General features: G+C 36.5%; 1 protein-coding gene across 1 annotated transcript in view; it reads right to left on the bottom strand.

The window, feature by feature from the left end:
* Nucleotides 1-20,087, bottom strand: part of HMBOX1 (homeobox containing 1) — a 169,156-nt gene that overhangs the window by 20,241 nt on the left and 128,828 nt on the right. Inside the window, exon 6 of the mRNA XM_079705773.1 lies at nucleotides 16,373-16,526. Coding sequence (XP_079561899.1) covers nucleotides 16,373-16,526 — 154 coding nt within the window. The remainder of the gene's footprint in view (nucleotides 1-16,372; nucleotides 16,527-20,087) is intronic.

Genomic DNA, 20,087 nt, shown 5'->3' with positions numbered 1-20,087 from the left:
AAAAAACATGCTACTTACATTAATATTGCCAGAACTGAAAGGTTATCTTACCAATTGTGCGCAAGATAAATAAATTTCTTCACAGCTATACAAGAGCAAATTTGGGATACAGTCATATTCCAAGGAAGGTATTTTGATGACAAACTAAGGTTTCTGCCCCCAGAAAGATGATAATTATAGGATAGTCTCAAAACGGTTAGAACTACAGGTCTGTCTGGCCTTTAAGTGGATGACATGACAAAGTAGGAACCAATAAAACAGAATATTTGGATGAGGCACTATTATGATTGAGATTTCTATGGTACACAGGTTTTCAAAAAGACCACTTTTAGATGCTTTCTATCACTGAAATTACATGGTGCATGCACGCTTCTTCAACCAAAAGGCAACTAAAACAGAAGTAGAATATTTACCCACAAGTTCATATTCTACTAATTTGAGATCTTCAAACATCAAACACTTATACAAACCTTGGTACATGCTGTGAATGTTTAGTCTATCAACAATGATTTCCGAATGCACTATTATAAGGGCCACATCTGTCTTGTTAATCACTGTATCCCAACCTGTGTCTAGCATAAGGAGTGGTATGAAGTAGAAGCTCAATAAACATTTGTTGAGTTTATAAAAGAAAAAGCTCACTCATATTCTGTGAAGATTTTCTAGTTGGTCTGTAACCTGGTCTCCATCAGTATTAATATTTATACTATGATGTGTATAACTCTGCTTCTGGGATGAATCATATCTTTATTGGTGACTCCTTACATGCAACACCAATACTTACCAAACTACACTTCATTTCTTTGTAAACTGTAGCCACAGAACAACATGAGGAACATGGGGTCTTTGGTCCTGTTTACTTAGCTCAGGAACTAGAGAAATGAGGGGTCTGTTGTTTGCACAAAATGAAACTGTTGGCATATCTTCTATACAAGGATGGGGAGAATTTTTAATCAGCCTCAAAAAAATGGTGATAATTTCTCTTTTGGCTATTTGTTTGACCAAAAGGGAACCAGGAAGTATAATTTGCCAATTTTAAAATGCATTTAAGGACAGTTCATCTTCTTACTGGCTATGAGAAATGGATTGGGATAACTTTACCTGTCAATAAGTGGGAAAGTTTTGTTGTTTTTTTCCTCAAATAGTCTAATGGATTGAAATGAGGTCATGTTCAGGCTCCTGCTGTCTTAAATAAATGTTAAGAACTTCCTTCTATTTGCAGAGATACAGGAGGTGTAGTTCATTATGTTCCACCTGAGTCATTCCATAAGGAGTATTAAAGACGTTAAACTCTTTTTAAAATTCATCTTCCAGCATCCATTAATTCCAAAATTTATAATGTATTCTTGCAGCATTTTCTATCCTAGGACAGCAATGACATCAGAAGACAGGGAAAGGAAGACCAGCTTGCCAGGGGTTGCAGTGACGGCAAGGCGACCCTTAGGTTTTATAGGACCCAATTCCACTCCCACAAAGTGGGTTTTGTGGGGGAAAAATAGTACGGTGATCAGGCTAAGGAAAAACGACACTGAGGCCTTGAAAAGTAATTTTTCTGCTGTTTCTGAGTCATTTCGAGTGGATCACTTTAAATTATCGAATTACTGTTTCTTGCTGAATTGAACTGAAGGCCTTACAATTTTAACAAAATTAGAAAATACTGTATTACTCTACCCCAAGTCTAATATGTCTGGCAGGGGAGATGGGCGACACCACTTCCTAATTTTCTTAAAGTTGTAGGGTCTTCTTAAATAGTCAATTCAGTCAAGTTCAAGCAACACTTACTGATGTCAGACTTTATGCAGAGCGCTGTGCTAGCCTAGGAACCCGTTGGGTGTAACCAAACCCTTGTCTGCAGGGGCACATAAACTACGTCACTGAAGTACCAGGTAAAATTGACTCAACAGATGGCGAAATAATTCATTCTGGTAAAGATATAGCTCAAGTTTTCTTCCTAACAATGCACTGCTATAACAGAAGTCAGTAGGAAAATTAGATTCTATAATTTTATAATAATCCGCCTTTATAATACAAGTCAGCAGGGGAAAAAAATTGGGTCAAAAATGTTTAAATTGAAAATGGCTAGAATTTCAACATATTTCCTTGCCACATAGAAAAGGGAATATCATTTAGGCTCCTATCTTTAAAAAGGAAGACGATTTTCAAAACAATTTTTTTCTTTCTTTTTTTTTGGTCACGCGACTTGCGGGATCTTAGTTCGCCGACCAGGGATTGAACCCAGGCCCTCTCAGCAGTGAAAGCGCAGAGTCCTAACCCCTGGACCACCGGGGAATTCCCAAAACAGTTTCAATTTTTTAATCCCAGGATGTTTTACAAATATTAGACACAAAAATCTACCTCTACCCTCCAAAATAATTTTGAGTCCCTGTCATGAAAGAACTATTATCGGTGCTTTATATGTGAGAGGAAAGTGGCACAAACAACCTAAAAAATGGCTTAAGAGATTTTTAGAACAACCATATTTTGGCATGGATGCAAATATGAATGCTTGAGAAAGACAAATGCTACAACTGTGGCAAGACAAGGGTTTTCCACAATCTGGATACAACCTACTTCCCCAGCCTCACTTCCTGCCTGACTAACCATATACTCCAGTTACCTAATTTTTCATGCCTCTGTGCCTTTGCATATACTGCTTCCACTGCCAAGAATGCCTTTCTTCCTTTTCCCAACCCATCACAATCATACTGCTCTCCAGGACCCAGCTTCAGTGTCACCTCGGTGTTGTCTTCCCTCACACCTCTCTCCTCTATGTCCTACTGTACCTGGTGCCTATCTCTTCTGAGTTTTTTTAAACCTGACTCTTCCACTAGACTGAGACCTACTAGAGCAAAACCTATCTTTAAATATGCTTCAGCACTCGTGTAGTGATTGGCACACAGGTGATTAATGACTTTCTTTTGAGTAAAGAAAGGCTACATAGACATTTATTGGCTGAGGCTGAGGAATACAGAAAATGGTAACTCTTCAGAAAATTCCACTTGAAGAAACCCAGAATTATTTTTGAAAGTTCTTATTTGTTTAGTAGGAATATATTTGTTAAACACCTACTATGTGTGTCACGTACCACAGATAGTACTTCACATGCACCACCGTTCAGTATTTTTCTTATTATGTATGTATGTATGTATGTATATATGTATGGCTGAGTTCAGTCTTTGTTGCTGCACACAGGCTTTCTCTAGTTGTGGGGAGCAGGGGCTACTCTTCGTTGCGGTGTGTGGGCTTCTCTTGTTGTGGAGCACGGGCTCTAGGCGTGTGGGCTTCAGTAGTTGTGGCTCACGGGCTCTAGAGTGCAGGCTCGGTAGTTGTGGCACACGGGCTTAGCTGCTCCATGTCATGTGCGATCTTCCCAGACCAGGGCTCGAACCCGTGTCCCCTGCATTGGCAGGTGGATTCTTAACCACTGTGCCACCAGGGAAGCCCTATTGTTCAGTATTAAATCACAGCACTCCTAAAAGATAGGTTTGATTATTACTGTCATTTTATAGCAAGGAATTTGCCTAAGGATACACAGCTAGTGAGTAAGACAGTTGAGACTAGCACCCCAGTCTTTCTAACTAAAAATTCTGTTCTTCCATAAATGACCCAGAATTGCCAAAGCAATCCTGAGGAAAAAGGACAAAGCAGGAGGCATAACCCTCCCAGACTTCAGACAATACTACAAAGCTACAGTAATCAAAACAGCATAGTATTGGCACAAAAACAGACATATCGATCAATAAAACAGAATAGAGAGCCCAGAAATAAACCCACACACCTACAGTCAATTGATCTTCCATAGAGGAGGCAAGAATATACAATGGAGAAAAGACACTCTCTTCAGCAAGTGGTGCTGGGAAAGCTGGAGAGCTGTATGTAAATCAATGAAGTTAGAACACACCCTCACACCATACACAAAAATAAACTCAAAATGGCTTAAAGACTAAATATAAGACATGACAACATAGGAACTTCCCCGGTGATCCAATGCAGGGGGCCCAGGTTTGATCCCTGGTCAGGGAACTAGATCCCACATGCTGCAACTAAAAAAGATCCCACAACTAAAGATCTTGCATGTCGCAACTAAAAAGATTCCACATGCCACAATGAAGATCTCACACGCAGCAATGAAGATCCAGCATGCTGCAATTAAGACCCGGCTCAGCTAAATAAATAAATCAATTAATTGAAAAAAGATATATTTAAAAAAGAGACATGACACCATAAAATTCTTAGAAGAGAACATTGGCGAAACATTTTTGGACATAAATTGTACCAATATTTTCTTAGATCAGTCTCCCAAGGCAGTAGAAATAAAAGCAAAAATAAACAAATGGGACCTAATCAAACTTAAAAGCTTTTGTACAGCAAAGGAAACCATAAACAAAATGGAAAGACAACCTACGGACTGGAGAAAATATTTGCAAATGATGTGACCAAGAAGGGCTTAATTTCCAAAATATACAAACAGCTCACACAACTCAGTAACAAAAAAACAAACAACCCAGTTGAAAAATGGGCAGAAGACCTAAACATACATTCCTCCAAAGAAGACATACAGATGGCCAACAGGCACATGAAAAGATGCTCAACATCACTAATTATTAGTGATGCAAATCAAAACTACCAAGAGGTACCATACCACCTCACAACAGTCAGAATGGCCACCATCAAAAAGTCTACAAACAACAAATTCTGGAGATGGTGCAGAGAAAAGGGAACCCTCCTACACTGTTGGTGGGAATGTAAACTGGTGCAGATACTATGGAAAACAGTATAGAAGTTCCTTAGAAAACTAAAAATAGGGTTGCCATATGATTCTGTAATCCCACTCCTGGGTATACATCCAGAGAAAACTGTGATTCAAAAAGATACATGCGGGACTTCCCTGGCAGGCCAGTGGTTAAGACTTCACCTTCCAATGCAGGGGGTGCAGGTTCGATCCCTGGATGGGGAGCTAAGATCTCACATACCTCGTGGCCAAAAAACCAAAACATAAAACAGAAGCAATACTGTAACAAATTCAATAAAGACTTAAAAAAAATAAAGTTAAAAAAAAAAGATACATGCACCCCAAGATACATGCACCCCAACACCCCAATGTTCACTGCAGCACCATTTACCGTAGCCAAGCATGGAAACAACTTAAATGTCTATTGACAGATGAATGGATAAAGAAGATGTGGTATATATATACAATGGAATACTACTCAGCCATAAAAAAGAATGAAATAATGCCATCTGCAGCAACCTGGATGGTCCTGGAGATTACCATATTAAGTGAAGTAAGTCAGACAGAGAAAGGCAAATACCATATGATATCACTTATATGTAGAATCTAAAATGTGACACAAATGAACTTATCTACAAAACAGAAACAGACTCACAGACAGAGAACAGACTTGTGGTTGCCAAGGGGGAGGTGGTGGAGAAGGGATAGATTCGGAGTTTGGACTAGCAGATGCAAACTAGTATATGTAGAATGGATAAACAACAGGGTCCTGCTATATAGCACAGGGAACTATATTTGGCATCCTGTGATAGACCATAATGGAAAAGAATATGAAAAGGAATATATGTATAGGTATAACTGAATCACTTTGCTGGACAGCAGAAATTAACACTATGTTGTAGATCAAGTATACCTCAATAAAATAATTTTTAAAAACAATCTGTGTTCTTAACCACTATATTATCAGAAACAAACAAACAGAAAGACAAAAACTAACATAAAATGTGCAAACTATTCAACATTTAGGGCAAACCATTTATTTAAAAGTTTTATTGCTGCTCCCAATCTTTATCTTTGTATGTGTATTCCTTTTGCATTATTGTAATAATGCAATTTTTCTTCTATTGCTTAACATTATTTCATTAACGGTTTTCTTCGAATTTACACAGGCCACATCCGTTACTTTACCACTACATTCCATGTAATAACTTAGTGGCTTGCTAAAAAGCTATCATGGTTAAATGTAAAGAAGTTAAAAAAAATTCACTGAATTTCCTATGTAAAGTCACTGTCTTGGTCATACACGTGGTCTCTGATCCCAGATATGAAAAAGATATTTTCTTTAGCTAGTCTACTCAATTCAGCAGCAACATAACAAAGAAGAAAATAAGATATAAGTTTCTTTGCAGCTGTAAAATACTAAAGAAAGTTTTACTCTTAGAGATAAAATGAAAAATAGGAGAAGCAAATTTTTTTCTCAGCAGTGAGAAATGTTTTTAGTTTTTTCATTTTATAAGGAAGAAGGAAGTAATTCTCATTACCTAGACTGATAAAAGGTAGGTGAACAATGATTTCTTTGCATTTCCAGGTTGCAATACCCTTAAGGTATTTCATTACTATAAACAGAGAAATTAAGGGACCAAAGTACAAGCTGATTGCCAAACAAGGTGCCAAGATAAATTATGTGGAGATATATATATATATATATATATGAATGACATCCTAGATAACTGGTCTTCTCATAGAACTCAGTTATCATGGAGGTGATCTTGTTCTTTGAAGTTAGTCTATTCATTCATGTAGTTATACAAAGCACCAATTATTTTTCAAAGATTTACTTCTAGGGTGAGAAGATTTTCCTAACAAAAGCCACAGTCTTAAAGGGAACAAAGGCTCCACACATAACAAGAAATTACTTAAAATCATACAGCAGTGCAATTTTGAGAATTATAAGGGCCCTTAGAAATTATATAACAGTTACTAATTCTTTGAAAAATAAATATTGATTAATTTGCTTTTTAAGTGAAATAGGAGAAAAATACTTTATTCAGTAAGTTTAAGAAAAACTAAAGCATATATTGAAGTTTACATTATGATCAACTAGGAAGCAACTAAGAACACAGGTGGGAGGGTAGGAGGCATACTTAAAAGAAAGTGTGAGAAGAAGAAAGAAAAAGCTGAATAGAAATTTTTCTGGCAAACTAAAGAACAGAAAGTGAGGAACCTTGAGGAAGATATAGAAAGGAGTTTAGGAGGGAAAAAGGAAGATTAAGAGGGCCTGAAAGAAATAAGAGATGAATAAAGAAACACAGACAAGAAGACAGTTTAAATGCAATAAGGACTTTCGTTTTATTCATCTTTGCATCCCAATTCTTAGCATACGGCCTAGCACATAGCAGATACTCAATAAATGTGTATCTAACAAAAAATAAGGAAGAGAAAGAACAGAAAAGATCAACATTATGCTTTAAAAAAATTCTATGGTTCATATGGCTATGGGTTCAAAATAAGCAACTTAAACTCATTTCTTCTGGAGTTTAGCCAAGTTAATTAACTTCTTAATTCTTGTTTTAAAAGACAAACTGTTTGAACTAGATGATCTTTAGGGTCTTTTCCTTATTCTCTGCAGAAATGGTGACCAAATACAAGTAAATGAAATCAAGGGAAGGTTCTTAAATGTTGCTTAAACTGGATCAGTGGTCAGCAGATGCAATTTATATATTTTTGTACAACAGAGGTAAAATGGTCCCTTTATTGTTCACATGGCTCAAGCTGTCATTCAAAGAAACATCTGGATGGGTCTCAATCTCTCAGAAGAGCAATATTAGAAAAGCATTTATAAGCATTTCTGCTCCAATATTTTTGTGGCTAGGTGTAATCTTACTGAAATGAGAAGAGTCTCTTGCTCCATGGATTTCTGTATAGTATGAATGATACCAAATGATACTGGGACACTACACTACACAAAATAATACAGAAGGATACTGCTAAGGAGGAAAAGGTGATTATTTTTCCCTTTTACAAAGTAATAGGATTCTCTTCAAGAGATAGAGTGCTTTTTTTAAAATGAGGGAAATTTTTACTAGGAGAACAAGCAGTTATTTCTCCATTTTTACGGTAATTAGGAAACTGTCTAAAACTATATAAAGCAAAACAAGATAAAAACATTAAAAGAAAATGTGGCTTCATGACTTAAGAAAGATGAAGTGGAGAATACTTCCTGTGTAAAAAAATTTTTAAATCGCACAGTAGTAATTAAAGGTAATAAAACAATAATGGGAAGTGGCGCCATGAAACTAGGGCAGGTTAATACCATTTGAGACTACCATAAAAGAACATAGAAGAAACAGATCTTCCAGAGCCACTTCAAGTTTGAACCTATGCGACTCTCTGTCTTTATTTTAGTTACACATACAAAAGTGTACACCATATATCATCAAAATTCATCATATTTCAGAGTCAGAAGACTAGGAAAAGGAATGCTCCCTGCAGGTCAGGGTTTTGATGACTGGCAAAATACTAGCAAGCTTGCATTGCAGTTTCTGAACCACACCCAGTCTGCAGTTAAATATAGAATTTAGTTTCTGGAACTATTGGTCTTCTTAACCTTCACAGTCCAAGTACTCACTGAAAAATTGAAAGTTAAACAGAGAAAGGAAAGAGACTGAAACCAAAATCCAAGTACTAATAAACTGTCCTGGGAAGAATTCCAAAATGTGGTAAATACCAAGAGAATTAAATTACAGAAACCTCAAGCAAAATTCTAGAAACGCACTTTACAAACAGATTTGTCTCTTCTATGCTGATTCTCCCAGGATGTACAACAGACTTATATAAAATGCATTTGTGTACTAGACCCAGGTCTCTAATTCAGACTACACATTCAGACTGTATATAACATGTCAGGTTAATAGCAGTGACACCAAATTTAGAGCTATAATTTAATTTTGGTTTATTATAGTATTGTGGTTGTGAAGTTATTTTTGTTGATAAAGGGTAACTTTTATCCTAAGAAACTATTTTTAGATGCTTAAATTTTGGGGGAAGAGACACCCTTAAGCTGAAATTTTTAATACTGATTCTTTGCTTGTTGGGGAGAATAATTAGGGTTAATTTTTTCGAGTTGTTTTGGAGATTGACAGAGGTTAAAACAACAACAACAAAAATGTTTTCCTTATAATTTCAGAAGGTTCTGGGCTTTAGAAATGATTTTGTTTTATAATAGCTCACTGAAGATGAACATGAAAAGAATCTAAGAGGAACAAAAAACAAATGATAGGTGTGCTGTTTCCATAAAAAACAAAACAAAACCATGAAATAGTTTTAATTACAAACACACACAGCGATACTCATTTTGCCTTCATTTTCCTGGACACACCCAGATACAGACTCATCATTCAGCTACTTTGATGAAAAATAACAGCAATAAGTATAACAGCAATAAGTAACCTATATACAGAGATCTGGTTCCAAAGTGGGTACTCTTAAGCATTATACTCTATTGCTTCTACATGTCACAGGGTGCTCTTATTTATTCCTGTATCTAGTCAAAGCTTTCTTCAAGTTGTTGCTTCTCTTTCTATCTTGCTTAGTTGGGCTGAAAAACCTATATATGGCAATTCGAAGGTTTCTTTCATCTTTCTCCCTTGAGACCAGAATAGGTACAATAGCCAGGTCTCACGCTTTTGTGTCCCGGTCAAATATCCGAACACTCCAAAGACATACCTGTTTCCAAAGCTGAAAGAATACCCAGTCTGAATGGCAGAAAGGTTAAAAAGGAGAGAGTACATCAGAAGCTTTGATTTTAGGCCATAAGGCCTCCACAACTTCTGACCATAAACTCTAAAGACTATTCAGTTCTACTAGGTTCATCATCATCCTTTACTTCTTCACCCTGAAATGTATCCCTTCTCTCCATCCCTAGCACTTTGCCTCATACCTAGTAAGTACTTGGTTGAATAAATGAACAAAGGAACAGTTAGGTTTGCTGAATAAAAATCACATTTGAGTCTTACATTATATTATTTGTACATGCAGGTATTTCAGACATACAATATAGATGATGCTCCTTCCCCTTGTGAATATGTAAACTACTTGAGTTTAGCCTAGCTCAGTGCTAGCACGTAACAGATGCTCTATAAATAAATGATGGAATGAATAAATATTAGTCAATTATCTATTCTATTTTGCCCAGTAAAATCTAGTCAAGTCCCCTTTAAATAATAACAACTAAAATCTTTATGGAAAATTTCAAAACTACACAAATATACTATACCCATGAACCCCCATGTACCTATTATCCACCTTCAACAATTATCAACCATTTTTCCATTTTTGTTTTATCTTTCCCTCTTTACAATCTCCATATGCTCTTAAGCAAATAGAAGGGTACATCACACGTTAATCTAGTGGCATCAGACGTCAGAGTTAAGAAGGGTCAAGTCCATACATTAAAAACAGTGTACACCCAAATAAAAATATACCCCTCTTAGTTAATAAGGAAAACTCAAATCCATGGTTAGCTCTGTCTAAAGGTCGACATGTGGCCGGGCCACTTATTAGCTTTGTGGTCCTGGGAAGGTATTCAACCTCTTAGAGCCTTGGCTGCCTCATTAGAAAAAGAAGAAACCAGGACTGTTATGAGGCTTAAATGTGGAGGATAAATATATGTGAAACTTCCAATACTGTACTAAATAACTGTTTCTTTAAAAAAACAGCTAGACTGAGATAAAATTCACATACCCCCAAATTCACCCATTTATAATTCAATAGCTTTTAGCATATTCAGAGCTGTGTGAGCATTAACACAATCAATTTTAGACATTTCCATCACCCCCAAAAAGAAACCCAACACTCCCTAGCCTTCATCCTCCCCTACAATATCCCTAACCTCCACAGCCCTAGAAACCACATATCTACGTTCTGTCTTTCTATAGGTTTACTTAAACTGGATATTTCATATAAAGGGAATCACACAGCATTGTCCTTTGTGACAATAAATGTTTCTGGAACTAGATATTTTAAAAGTCAAATATGTGGTACAGACAATGCAATGAGGTCAGAGAAGTGGAAAAAGCCAAAAAAAGGGGGATTGATATATATATATATATATATCTACTGTAAGCCAGGCAGGCACCACTAAGTTATGTGCTAGGAAATATTACTGAAGTGCTTTGGGGATGGTAAGGGGTAGGAAAATAGTATGTGTTTGTTACATGCAAACAGGTGGGTAGTTAGTGAAATTTTCCTCTGAGTCCTTCACTTTCCTCATTTAAATAGGAAGGAAGATCATCATGAGACTGAGGATGGGGAGTTTGCAGAGAGAACAAAGTGTGAAATAATTATTTAGGAGAGTGGGAAAGAATGAACCAGGAAGGTATAGTATGATTGTCTGGCAGAATTAAAGACTCACTTGAGGTTCATGGTCATGAATTTAAAATGAGATCAGTCATAGGGTTTTAAGTTTTTCTGGAGCCATATTTAGCTGCAAAAACACGAACACAGTATAAGCAAAAATGTAGAAACAGAAGAGATGAATTTAAACAGGGTATATTCTTACTCATGGCTTTAACTGTACCTACTATATTGACGACTATGCACATTCTACTATGTGCTTTACATATATTATCTCACGTAACTCTTGTAACTCTTCTCATAATAACCAACTTCATTTTACAGAAAACTGAAATTCCTAAAGATTAACATATGGTGAAACTGGGACTAAACCGTAAGTCTCTATGACTCTGACTTTTTACTCTATCAGAGTACTTAACTCTTCTTTTTATAAATACAGTAATTGGGGTTAAGAGATATTAAATTACTTGCCCAAAGTCAAACCATTTTCTAATGGTACAGATGTTGTCTCCCAGATGAATGCTCTTTGAGCATCACCATTGCTAAACTCTCTTTTACACTTCCTGCTCTGTCATCTCTATGTTCAATCTGTAACTAGCTTAGGTTGTTCTTTTCTTCAAATTTTTTCTGATATCTATTATCTTCTATCCACCTTCTCGCCCTTTGCTTTAATATTATAGCTTGGGCCCTCATCACTGATGCACAGATTACCCTAACAGCCTCCATCTATCCCTCTTCAACCCATTTACATATAAGCTAGTCACTTCTTTTCTCTGAGGTTCTTATATATAAACTATAAATCATAAGATATCCACAGTACAGAATCGTGAAGATTAAATAAGCTCACTTATCATATAGAATAATTATCAACAAGATTAATAATTATACACTGAAAAATCCTACTGAAATGTAAGCTATTATTATCTTAAGATATATGAGGACAGACACTATAACTTACATTTATTTTACCTCGGCTTTAGGCATCTGGTATAAGTTCAAATGCATACTTAGCTGGCTGATTTCTTGCCGATCTTCCATACCCCTACTAACATTATCTAACAGACCAATCTGATCAGGTACAATCTCCTTTATGATAAAGCCTGAACACCAAAGCTATGGTATAATTAAGCATGGTCTTATTAATTATAGAGTGCATAGTATGACTAAGTCCTGTATAATCCAAGTAGAGATGCTCCTGATGAAAAACCCTATCTTCCACCACAGAGAATCTCCTAACATCATACTATCCTTTCTATGACTGTCTAACTGGTGAACTCCTATCCATCATCCATCAAAATGCAGCCAAAATGTCACCACTTTGGTAAAGTCTTCCTGACTCTCTCCTCTGCTTGCCGGCATCTCATATGATCCCATAAATTTAATTACCCATTTTCATAATAGCATTCATTCCCCAGTTCTATAATTGCTTATATCATAGTACCTCCCCAAGTTTGTGAGGAAATATATTTCTGGGCAACTAAAGAGTTAATGAGAGGAAAGTTCTTCTTTATAGAAGAAGAACTCGAGCTTATCAGTGCAGAAGAAGTAAAAAAAAAAATTGGAATATAACCATTTTGCAAACCTCTTATGAAAAAAGTGACTAGGAAAAAATCATCAATGGATACAAAACAGTGGTTCTCAATCCTGAGTGCCCTTTAGAATCACTTGGGAGCTTTTCAAATATACCTCTGCCTAGGTCCCACACCCAGAGATTACGATTCGGTTGGTCAGGGGTATAGTCTCACTGGTGTTTCTTAAAGCTCCCGGATGATCCTAATATGCAGCCAAGGTTAAGAATCACTGCCCTAAACTATGCTGTACATGGGGACCTTTCTAATAAGTGGATCAGGATGATAGCACTGAATCTACTGATTAACCTTATAGTTACTAAAAATGGGAGACAACCAGACATTATGCGTCTCTTTATACAATGTAATAGGAAGAACAAAGTACCAGTTATGTGCCAAAAAACTGAACCAGAATCTAATCAGGACTCTAGATCTAACTACCAGTCTACAGAAAATATGGGGTCATGTAATGAGACAGTAAGAGGATGTAATTGGCCAAATCTAAAATGTGGGAAAATCAACAGGACAAAATATCATGGTCTCTTTAACAAATAAACAGCATGGAAAATGTGTGTCTGTGTGTGTCTGTGTGTTTATGTATGTATAAGAAACTGTTAAAATTAAGCGACTCAAGAGACCAAATGCCATGTGTAAAAATACATGTTTAATGAACAGGTGAATGAATGAATGAGTGCTAATTAGAGAGAAAAGACCCATCATTATAAATGATGAATTATTAAATCTTGTACTTTGAAAAGCAGGGCCAGATGTGGAAAAGGATGAAGAAGCACAATAACTTTGTTATGTGAATTAGTGAAATATTTATCTGTTTCTGTCATGGTCACATAGGACATTTTCTAAAATATTTCAATGTACTTAATGTTTGCTTTTTAATTTGTATTTGTATTTCCTTAAAATTTTGAGTAAAGAGAAAAATAGAAGCAAATCATTATGGGTCAAATATAACCACTGTTTTTCTACTGGGGATGAGATACAGTTGTTCTGTATTAGAGCTGTCTGACAAAATTTTCTGTGACGATAGAAATGTTACATTATCTGTGTTATCTAAAACTATAGTCAGTAACCATACATGACTACTGGGTGCTTGAAATGTGGCTAGTGTGACTGAGGAACTGAATTTTAAATTTTTAAAAATTTATATAATTTAAATCTAAATAGCCACAGGTGGCCATGATCAGACAGCACAGTTCTAGATGACTATAGCTCTCCTTTCTATCTGCAATATTTTCCCCCTTCCTTCTGACCTAATTAAATCACCACATCCTCTCTTATCAATACAAGATCTTGAAGCACAATGTACCTTTCCTTTCCTACATGTATTACAATTACAATTTTACCTTGATTTGTATGATTGTTTCATTAACTTCTGTTTCTCCAACCTGACTCTTTAGGAGGGAGTTTGCAATGTTCACTATTGTACTGCTGTCACTACAGTGACAATCAAATATTTATTAAGTAAATGTTATTATTAGATAACATCATGTAGTTGAGTTTTTGAGATATATGAAGGCTTTACATTTCTCCTAGTTCCATGTGATTTGATCCAAAATTTAGAGCATCCTTTAACAGGCACATAATATACATACAAAGTGGAGAGAACCATACTATGAACCCCCAGGTAAACATCACCTAACTATAGAAATCAGTAATTTACTGATACTGATTTACTCATTTTATACACACCCTTGCCCCTGCCTTTACGCCTTGTGTTATTCTGAGGTAAATCCCAGATATCACTCCATCATATTATTATACATTTTAATACATGTTTCTAAAAGACAAGAACTCTAATTTTTATAAATGTAGCACCATTTACATATAAGTGACCATTATCATAACTGAAACAAGAATCACTATTTATCCAGTGTTCAAATTTCTTCAACTGTCTGAAGATTTAAAAAAAAATAAACACTTGAAGAAACTGAGTTATTATTCTTAGAGTCTCTCACACCATGAATCTGGTTGACTTAAACCCTGTGGTGGTGTTTAACAGAATTTTGTTCCATATTTCCTAAAAACCTGGAGTTGGATCTAGAACTTCGATTTGATTCAGCTTCAATTTTGTTAGAAAGAATACTCTGTAGGTGGTGTCTTAACATCCTCTAAGTACATAATACCTGCTTGTATATCTTTATGGGATGTTAGCAGCTATCAATGCTTATTGTCTGATAATAATGATACTCTAATCATCTTTTTTCCATTTATTAGTTGGAATTCTTCCTCAGGGAAAAACTTTCTGGTTAATCGAAGTTTATATGTGCAGAACAGGTTATATTTTAGAAATAAGGGAGCTAAAGCTCAGAATTTCTGACCTGAACAAAGTTACACAGCTGGTTAATGGCAAAGCCAAAATCAGGCTTCAGGTCTTCTGACTCTGAGTCAAATGCTCTTTTCAGTATACCATTCGATTGGTCAGATTAGATAATAGGAAAAAAGAATGTGAAGCTGGCTCAGTGTAAATATGTACATGCTTAGAATTTAAATCTAGTTTTAAACATTCAATTCCATTCTTTTCTATTACTTAAATTACTGAGAAATCACAATATGAAAAAGTTCAATTGTTTTCACTCTGCCCAATATATTCTTTTTCTCTACATTTTAATCTTAGGAAGTAAATACTTTTCTAATAGAAAATTACTACCTTATTGCATATAAAACTCTCCATTAAACCAAGATTCTATAAACATTACTTATAGGTAGGAGACTAAAAGGATAATTATACTATAGGATCCACCCTAAATATATTGAACATTTCATAACCACATTTAATTAACTTATATGATTTCCAATAGGAAAGACAAGCTAAGGTCAAATTCAAGTTTAAAAAGTACTGAGTACCGGGACTTCCCTGGTGGCGTAGTGGTTAAAAATCCACCTGCCAATGCAGGGGATACGGGTTTGATCCCTGGTCCAGGAAGATCTCACATGCTGCGGAGCAACTAAGCCCGTGCGCCACAACTACTGAGCCTGTGCTCTAGAACCCTCGAGCCACAACTACTGAGCTTGCGTGCTGCAACTACTGAAGCCCTCGCGCCTAGAGTCCATGCTCCCCAATAAGAGACCCACTGCAATGAGAAGCCTGCGCACCACAATGAAGAGTAGCCCCTGCTCGTCGCAACCAGAGAAAGCCTGCGCGCAGCAACGAAGATCCAATGCAGACAAAAAAACCCCTCAATTTTTAAAAAAATTGTAAAGAAAAAAAATTTTTTTTTAAAAACTGGAAAAAAAAAAAAAAAAAAGCACCACTATGGATCAGGTACTGGTGTTAGAGTCAGAGGATATGAAATCAAAGTCATAAACATGTACTTCTAACCTCTGGGACTAAGCTCATTTAGGCTATACTCCTTATCAAAGAAAGTTAAGTCTCAGTGGCATCCTACACAATTATTCAATATTTTTTATGAAAATAAGACTTCTAAAACATAATACAAAGATCTAAACTCAAAAAACTTATTCTAAAGTTTCTTAAATTACTGAGGACAAAAATTATATTGATAGATACTAACTCTGGTTTTATGAATTCTCAATGGTAAGATCGTTTTATTTCAATAATACAGCACTTATAGTACTCCAAAATACTTTTAGAGATAAAACCTAGATCTCAAATTACTTGTCTGAAATGAAAAGTGTCCAAATCTATCCTAAGTCTCTCTTTCCTAAGTTTGGGAGATTGCTCCTAGGAAAAGGAGACATGTACCTTTCCATGACAGCCAGGCACTCCTTTCTCCAGGTAAATCGACTCCCTCGTCGCAGTCGGAAGGTGCCAGATGTAGCTGAGACTGGGGGAGGCGTTTGTCTCCATTCCGGGTCCTCTATTGGAATGGGCGCAGGTCTCATACTTAGCGTAGCTCCTGAAATAAATAAGACTTGTTTGGGCAAATATCTTGCAATTTACTAAAACCAATATGACAAATATGTCATGAAATCAACAATAAACTTTTGCCCCTTCACTGGAAATTGCAGGCCCAATACATTTGGTATTTATATTTAAAAAAAAATTATTTGACCAAAATAAAAATCCAAGGAGACAAAAACTCTTCCTTAAAAAGTCCATGTATTTTACTTTATTTTGCTTTACTTTGCTTTACTTTACTTACTTTATTTTATTTTGCCACGCTGCGTGGCTTGCAGGATCCTAGTTCCCCGACCAGGGATTGAACCTATGCTCTCAGCAGTGAAAGCGCAGTGTCCTAACCACTGCACCGCCAGGGAACTCCCCCATTATTAATTATTTTAAATGTCTTTTTTTTTCAGTTAGTCATTTGTCTTTTATCTTTGTTTATGTCAATTTTTGAAACAAAGCTCAAAATCTATCTCTTCAGGGGAATAAGGACATACGGTCCTTGGCCCAGTGACAACTCTTAATCAGAGTATCTTCCGCTGAAAAATTTCTCTTGAAATTCCTATTTGACAGTTTTAATCTTTCTGAACAATATATCCTACACGTTCAGAACCTTTCATTACCATTCAAAAGACTTCTTGTTGTTGAGAAAATGGAGCCCTTTAATCAATGTATGCAGGTAGGAGATGAATTTAAAATAACATTAATTGTTGCAAACTCTTAAAAAAAAAAAAGTCATGGGGCTTCCCTGGTGGCACAGTGGTTGAGAGTCCGCCTGCCGATGCAGGGGACACGGGTTCGTGCCCCGGCCCGGGAAGATCCCATATGCCGCGGAGCGGCTGGGCCCGTGAGCCATGGCCGCTGAGCCTGCGCGTCGGGAGCCTGTGCTCCTTAACGGGAGAGGCCACAACAGTGAGAGGCCCGCGTACCGCAAAAAAAAAAAAAAAAAAAAAAAAAAGCAGAAGAGGGAATTAATTCCCCGGTGGTTCAGTGGTTAGGACTCTGCGTTTTCACTGCCGAGGGCATGGGTTCGATCCCTGTTTGGGGAACTAAGATCCCGCAAGCTGCGTGGCAAAAAAAAAAAAAAAAAAAAAAAGGCACAAGAAAAACTCTGGAAACACTACAACAAACAGATTTGTTCTAGAAACCTGTTCCTCTTGCTTTGGTTGAAACGGATGGAGAGCAATGAATAACCCAAGAACGGGTTCACAATTATGCAGGAACAATGTATGCAAGAATTTAAATCCCTCTGAAGTAAAATACAGGCATCCTGTATTGACTAAAGAACCCACTATTTTCTTCCCTATAGGAAGCGTGTTACCTGTGTTCTCTACAGAAACGTTTTTTTTCTCCACATTATATCTGGGCCCCCATTAAGACAAAATTTTGCAGATTTATCTAGCAGATCTAAACCCAGAGAAAACAAAACTCTTCCTAATTTGCTGATAGATTTTAACATTTTGGTAACTGTTCTCTTTGCATCTATAATCATTTTCTTGCTTATCAGGGTTACTTTTGGGTGAGCCTTTGCCAATCAGCTAATGAAAGAATGACTACAAGCATGTTATTACTGCTCCATTCGTAGATACTAACTTCTCCAAAAGTAATTTTTCATCTTCCCCCACGTCATACACATGATTTCCCTGGGGCTCTAATCCCTGCAACAGTGAGGGAGGAGGCAAACTCTGCTCTCCAAATTTACTTTATGTGCAAACTTCATTTAATTGTTTAATTTAGAAATATGCAGAATCACCGCCATGAGCCAAGAGGAACTCATCAAACCCTGTCTGCTATAGTAATGTTTAAATTAGACAAGAGAGGACTGTTGAGCTTAATTTGATTAAATAAAGGGGCTCTTGATGTCAACCATGCTGAATTTAGTACTCACTGCTTTTTAAAAATAGGCATTTTCTTGTAAATGTTTTCATAAGAAACAAGATAAAATGTATTTGATCAGTTTCCATCAGCCTATTTTATTCATAAGCCTTGGCAGGCTTTAGGTTATGCTGGGAAATTCTGGTGATTGGTCTGTTTAGCAGAGAACTACACTGTATCTGTAGGATTATCAGTAAAAATAACCTAAATATGCACTCTATTATTTTTCTTGCTGATTCCACTAAAAGAGAGACTAAAAAAACCTATTCAAATGGATCCAGAGTGAAGAGGTTGAAAAAGAGAAGAACATCAATCAACGTATACAGAGAGAAATGCTCTGAGCCCAGGAATAAAGGCACAGAATGTACAAATACTTTGGTTTTTTTCTAAATGCTTAAATTTAGAGGGGAAAAAAAGTACTTTTTCATCATGTGAGTTTCCTTAATTTTGCATTTTTTCTCAGAATATGTGCAAAGGGATGGTACCATTTACATTTCTTCCAATGAGCTATCTGTCCTGGACAGAGAAAAAATAAGAACTATCAGTAAAAATCACCGACATCTTATTTCTCTACCTAACTGCCTCTCAAAAGCAGGTCTGAACTATGTAAACCTAGGTTCTTCAGTTGTTGTATATCTTAAAACCTATTAACAAGGTAGATTAATTTCTTTTTTTGCCTCTCTCCCTCTTTGCCTCCCTCCCTCTCGTTTTCATTACACTTTTTATGTATTTTTGGAATATACAACACAAGTGCATGGAATAAAATTTAGAAAGACACAAAAAGGTTACATAGTTAACAGTGTCCCTGCCACTCCCATCCTCCCCTTCTCTCAGTTCCCCGGCACAGAGCTATTCTTATCAGTTCCTAATATACCCTTTCAGAGATACTCCAAGTTTATATAATCTCATGTATGTGTGTGTGTGTGTGTGTGTGTGCGCACGTGTGTGTGTGCGCACGTGTGTGTGTGTATTCCCCCTACATAAATGGCAATATACTATATCCATTGTTTTCTACCTTACTTTATTCACTGATGAATTTGATATTCCTATATATAAATTCAATTCATATAAAGCCACCTTTAAAAAAATAGCTATATAGGGCTTCCCTGGTGGCGCAGTGCTTGGGAGTCCGCCTGCCGATGCGGGGGGTGCGGGTTCGTGCCCCGTTCCGGGAGGATCCTGCGTACCGCGGAGCGGCTGGGCCTGTGGGCCGTGGCCGCTGGGCCTGCACGTCCGGAGCCTGTGCTCCGCGGCGGGAGGGGCCACAACGGTAAGGGGCCCGCGTAGTGCAAAAAAAAAAAAAAAAAAGCTATATAGCCTCCACAGTATTCCATTATACAGATATACCATAATTTATTTAACCACTTCTCGACTGAGGGACATTTAGTTGGATTCCAATCACCTCTGCAATGACTTGCAAAGAAAATTCTGATATATTATATAAAAGTGAATACTGACTAGACAGTGGATAAGGTATTCTTAGATGCTAATGTAATGTTAGTTCATCTTATCACACAATATTAATTTGGAACTATCATGATATAATAGTTCCAAAGTGTCCATGAAATAAGAATAAATTCTTTAGCTAAAACCAAAGGTTATTTTAAACTCAATAAAACTGCATTTATCTAGAAAAAATTCTGTACCATATTAGCTCTTTTAATAAAGGTGAAAGTGCACAAAAAAACTTTAAAAA

Source organism: Hyperoodon ampullatus (assembly GCF_949752795.1).
Source record: "Hyperoodon ampullatus genome assembly, chromosome: 6".
NCBI classification, from domain to species: domain Eukaryota; kingdom Metazoa; phylum Chordata; class Mammalia; order Artiodactyla; family Ziphiidae; genus Hyperoodon; species Hyperoodon ampullatus.
Note: the sequence above shows the minus strand (reverse complement) of the source record. Positions and strands in the feature narration are given on the sequence as shown.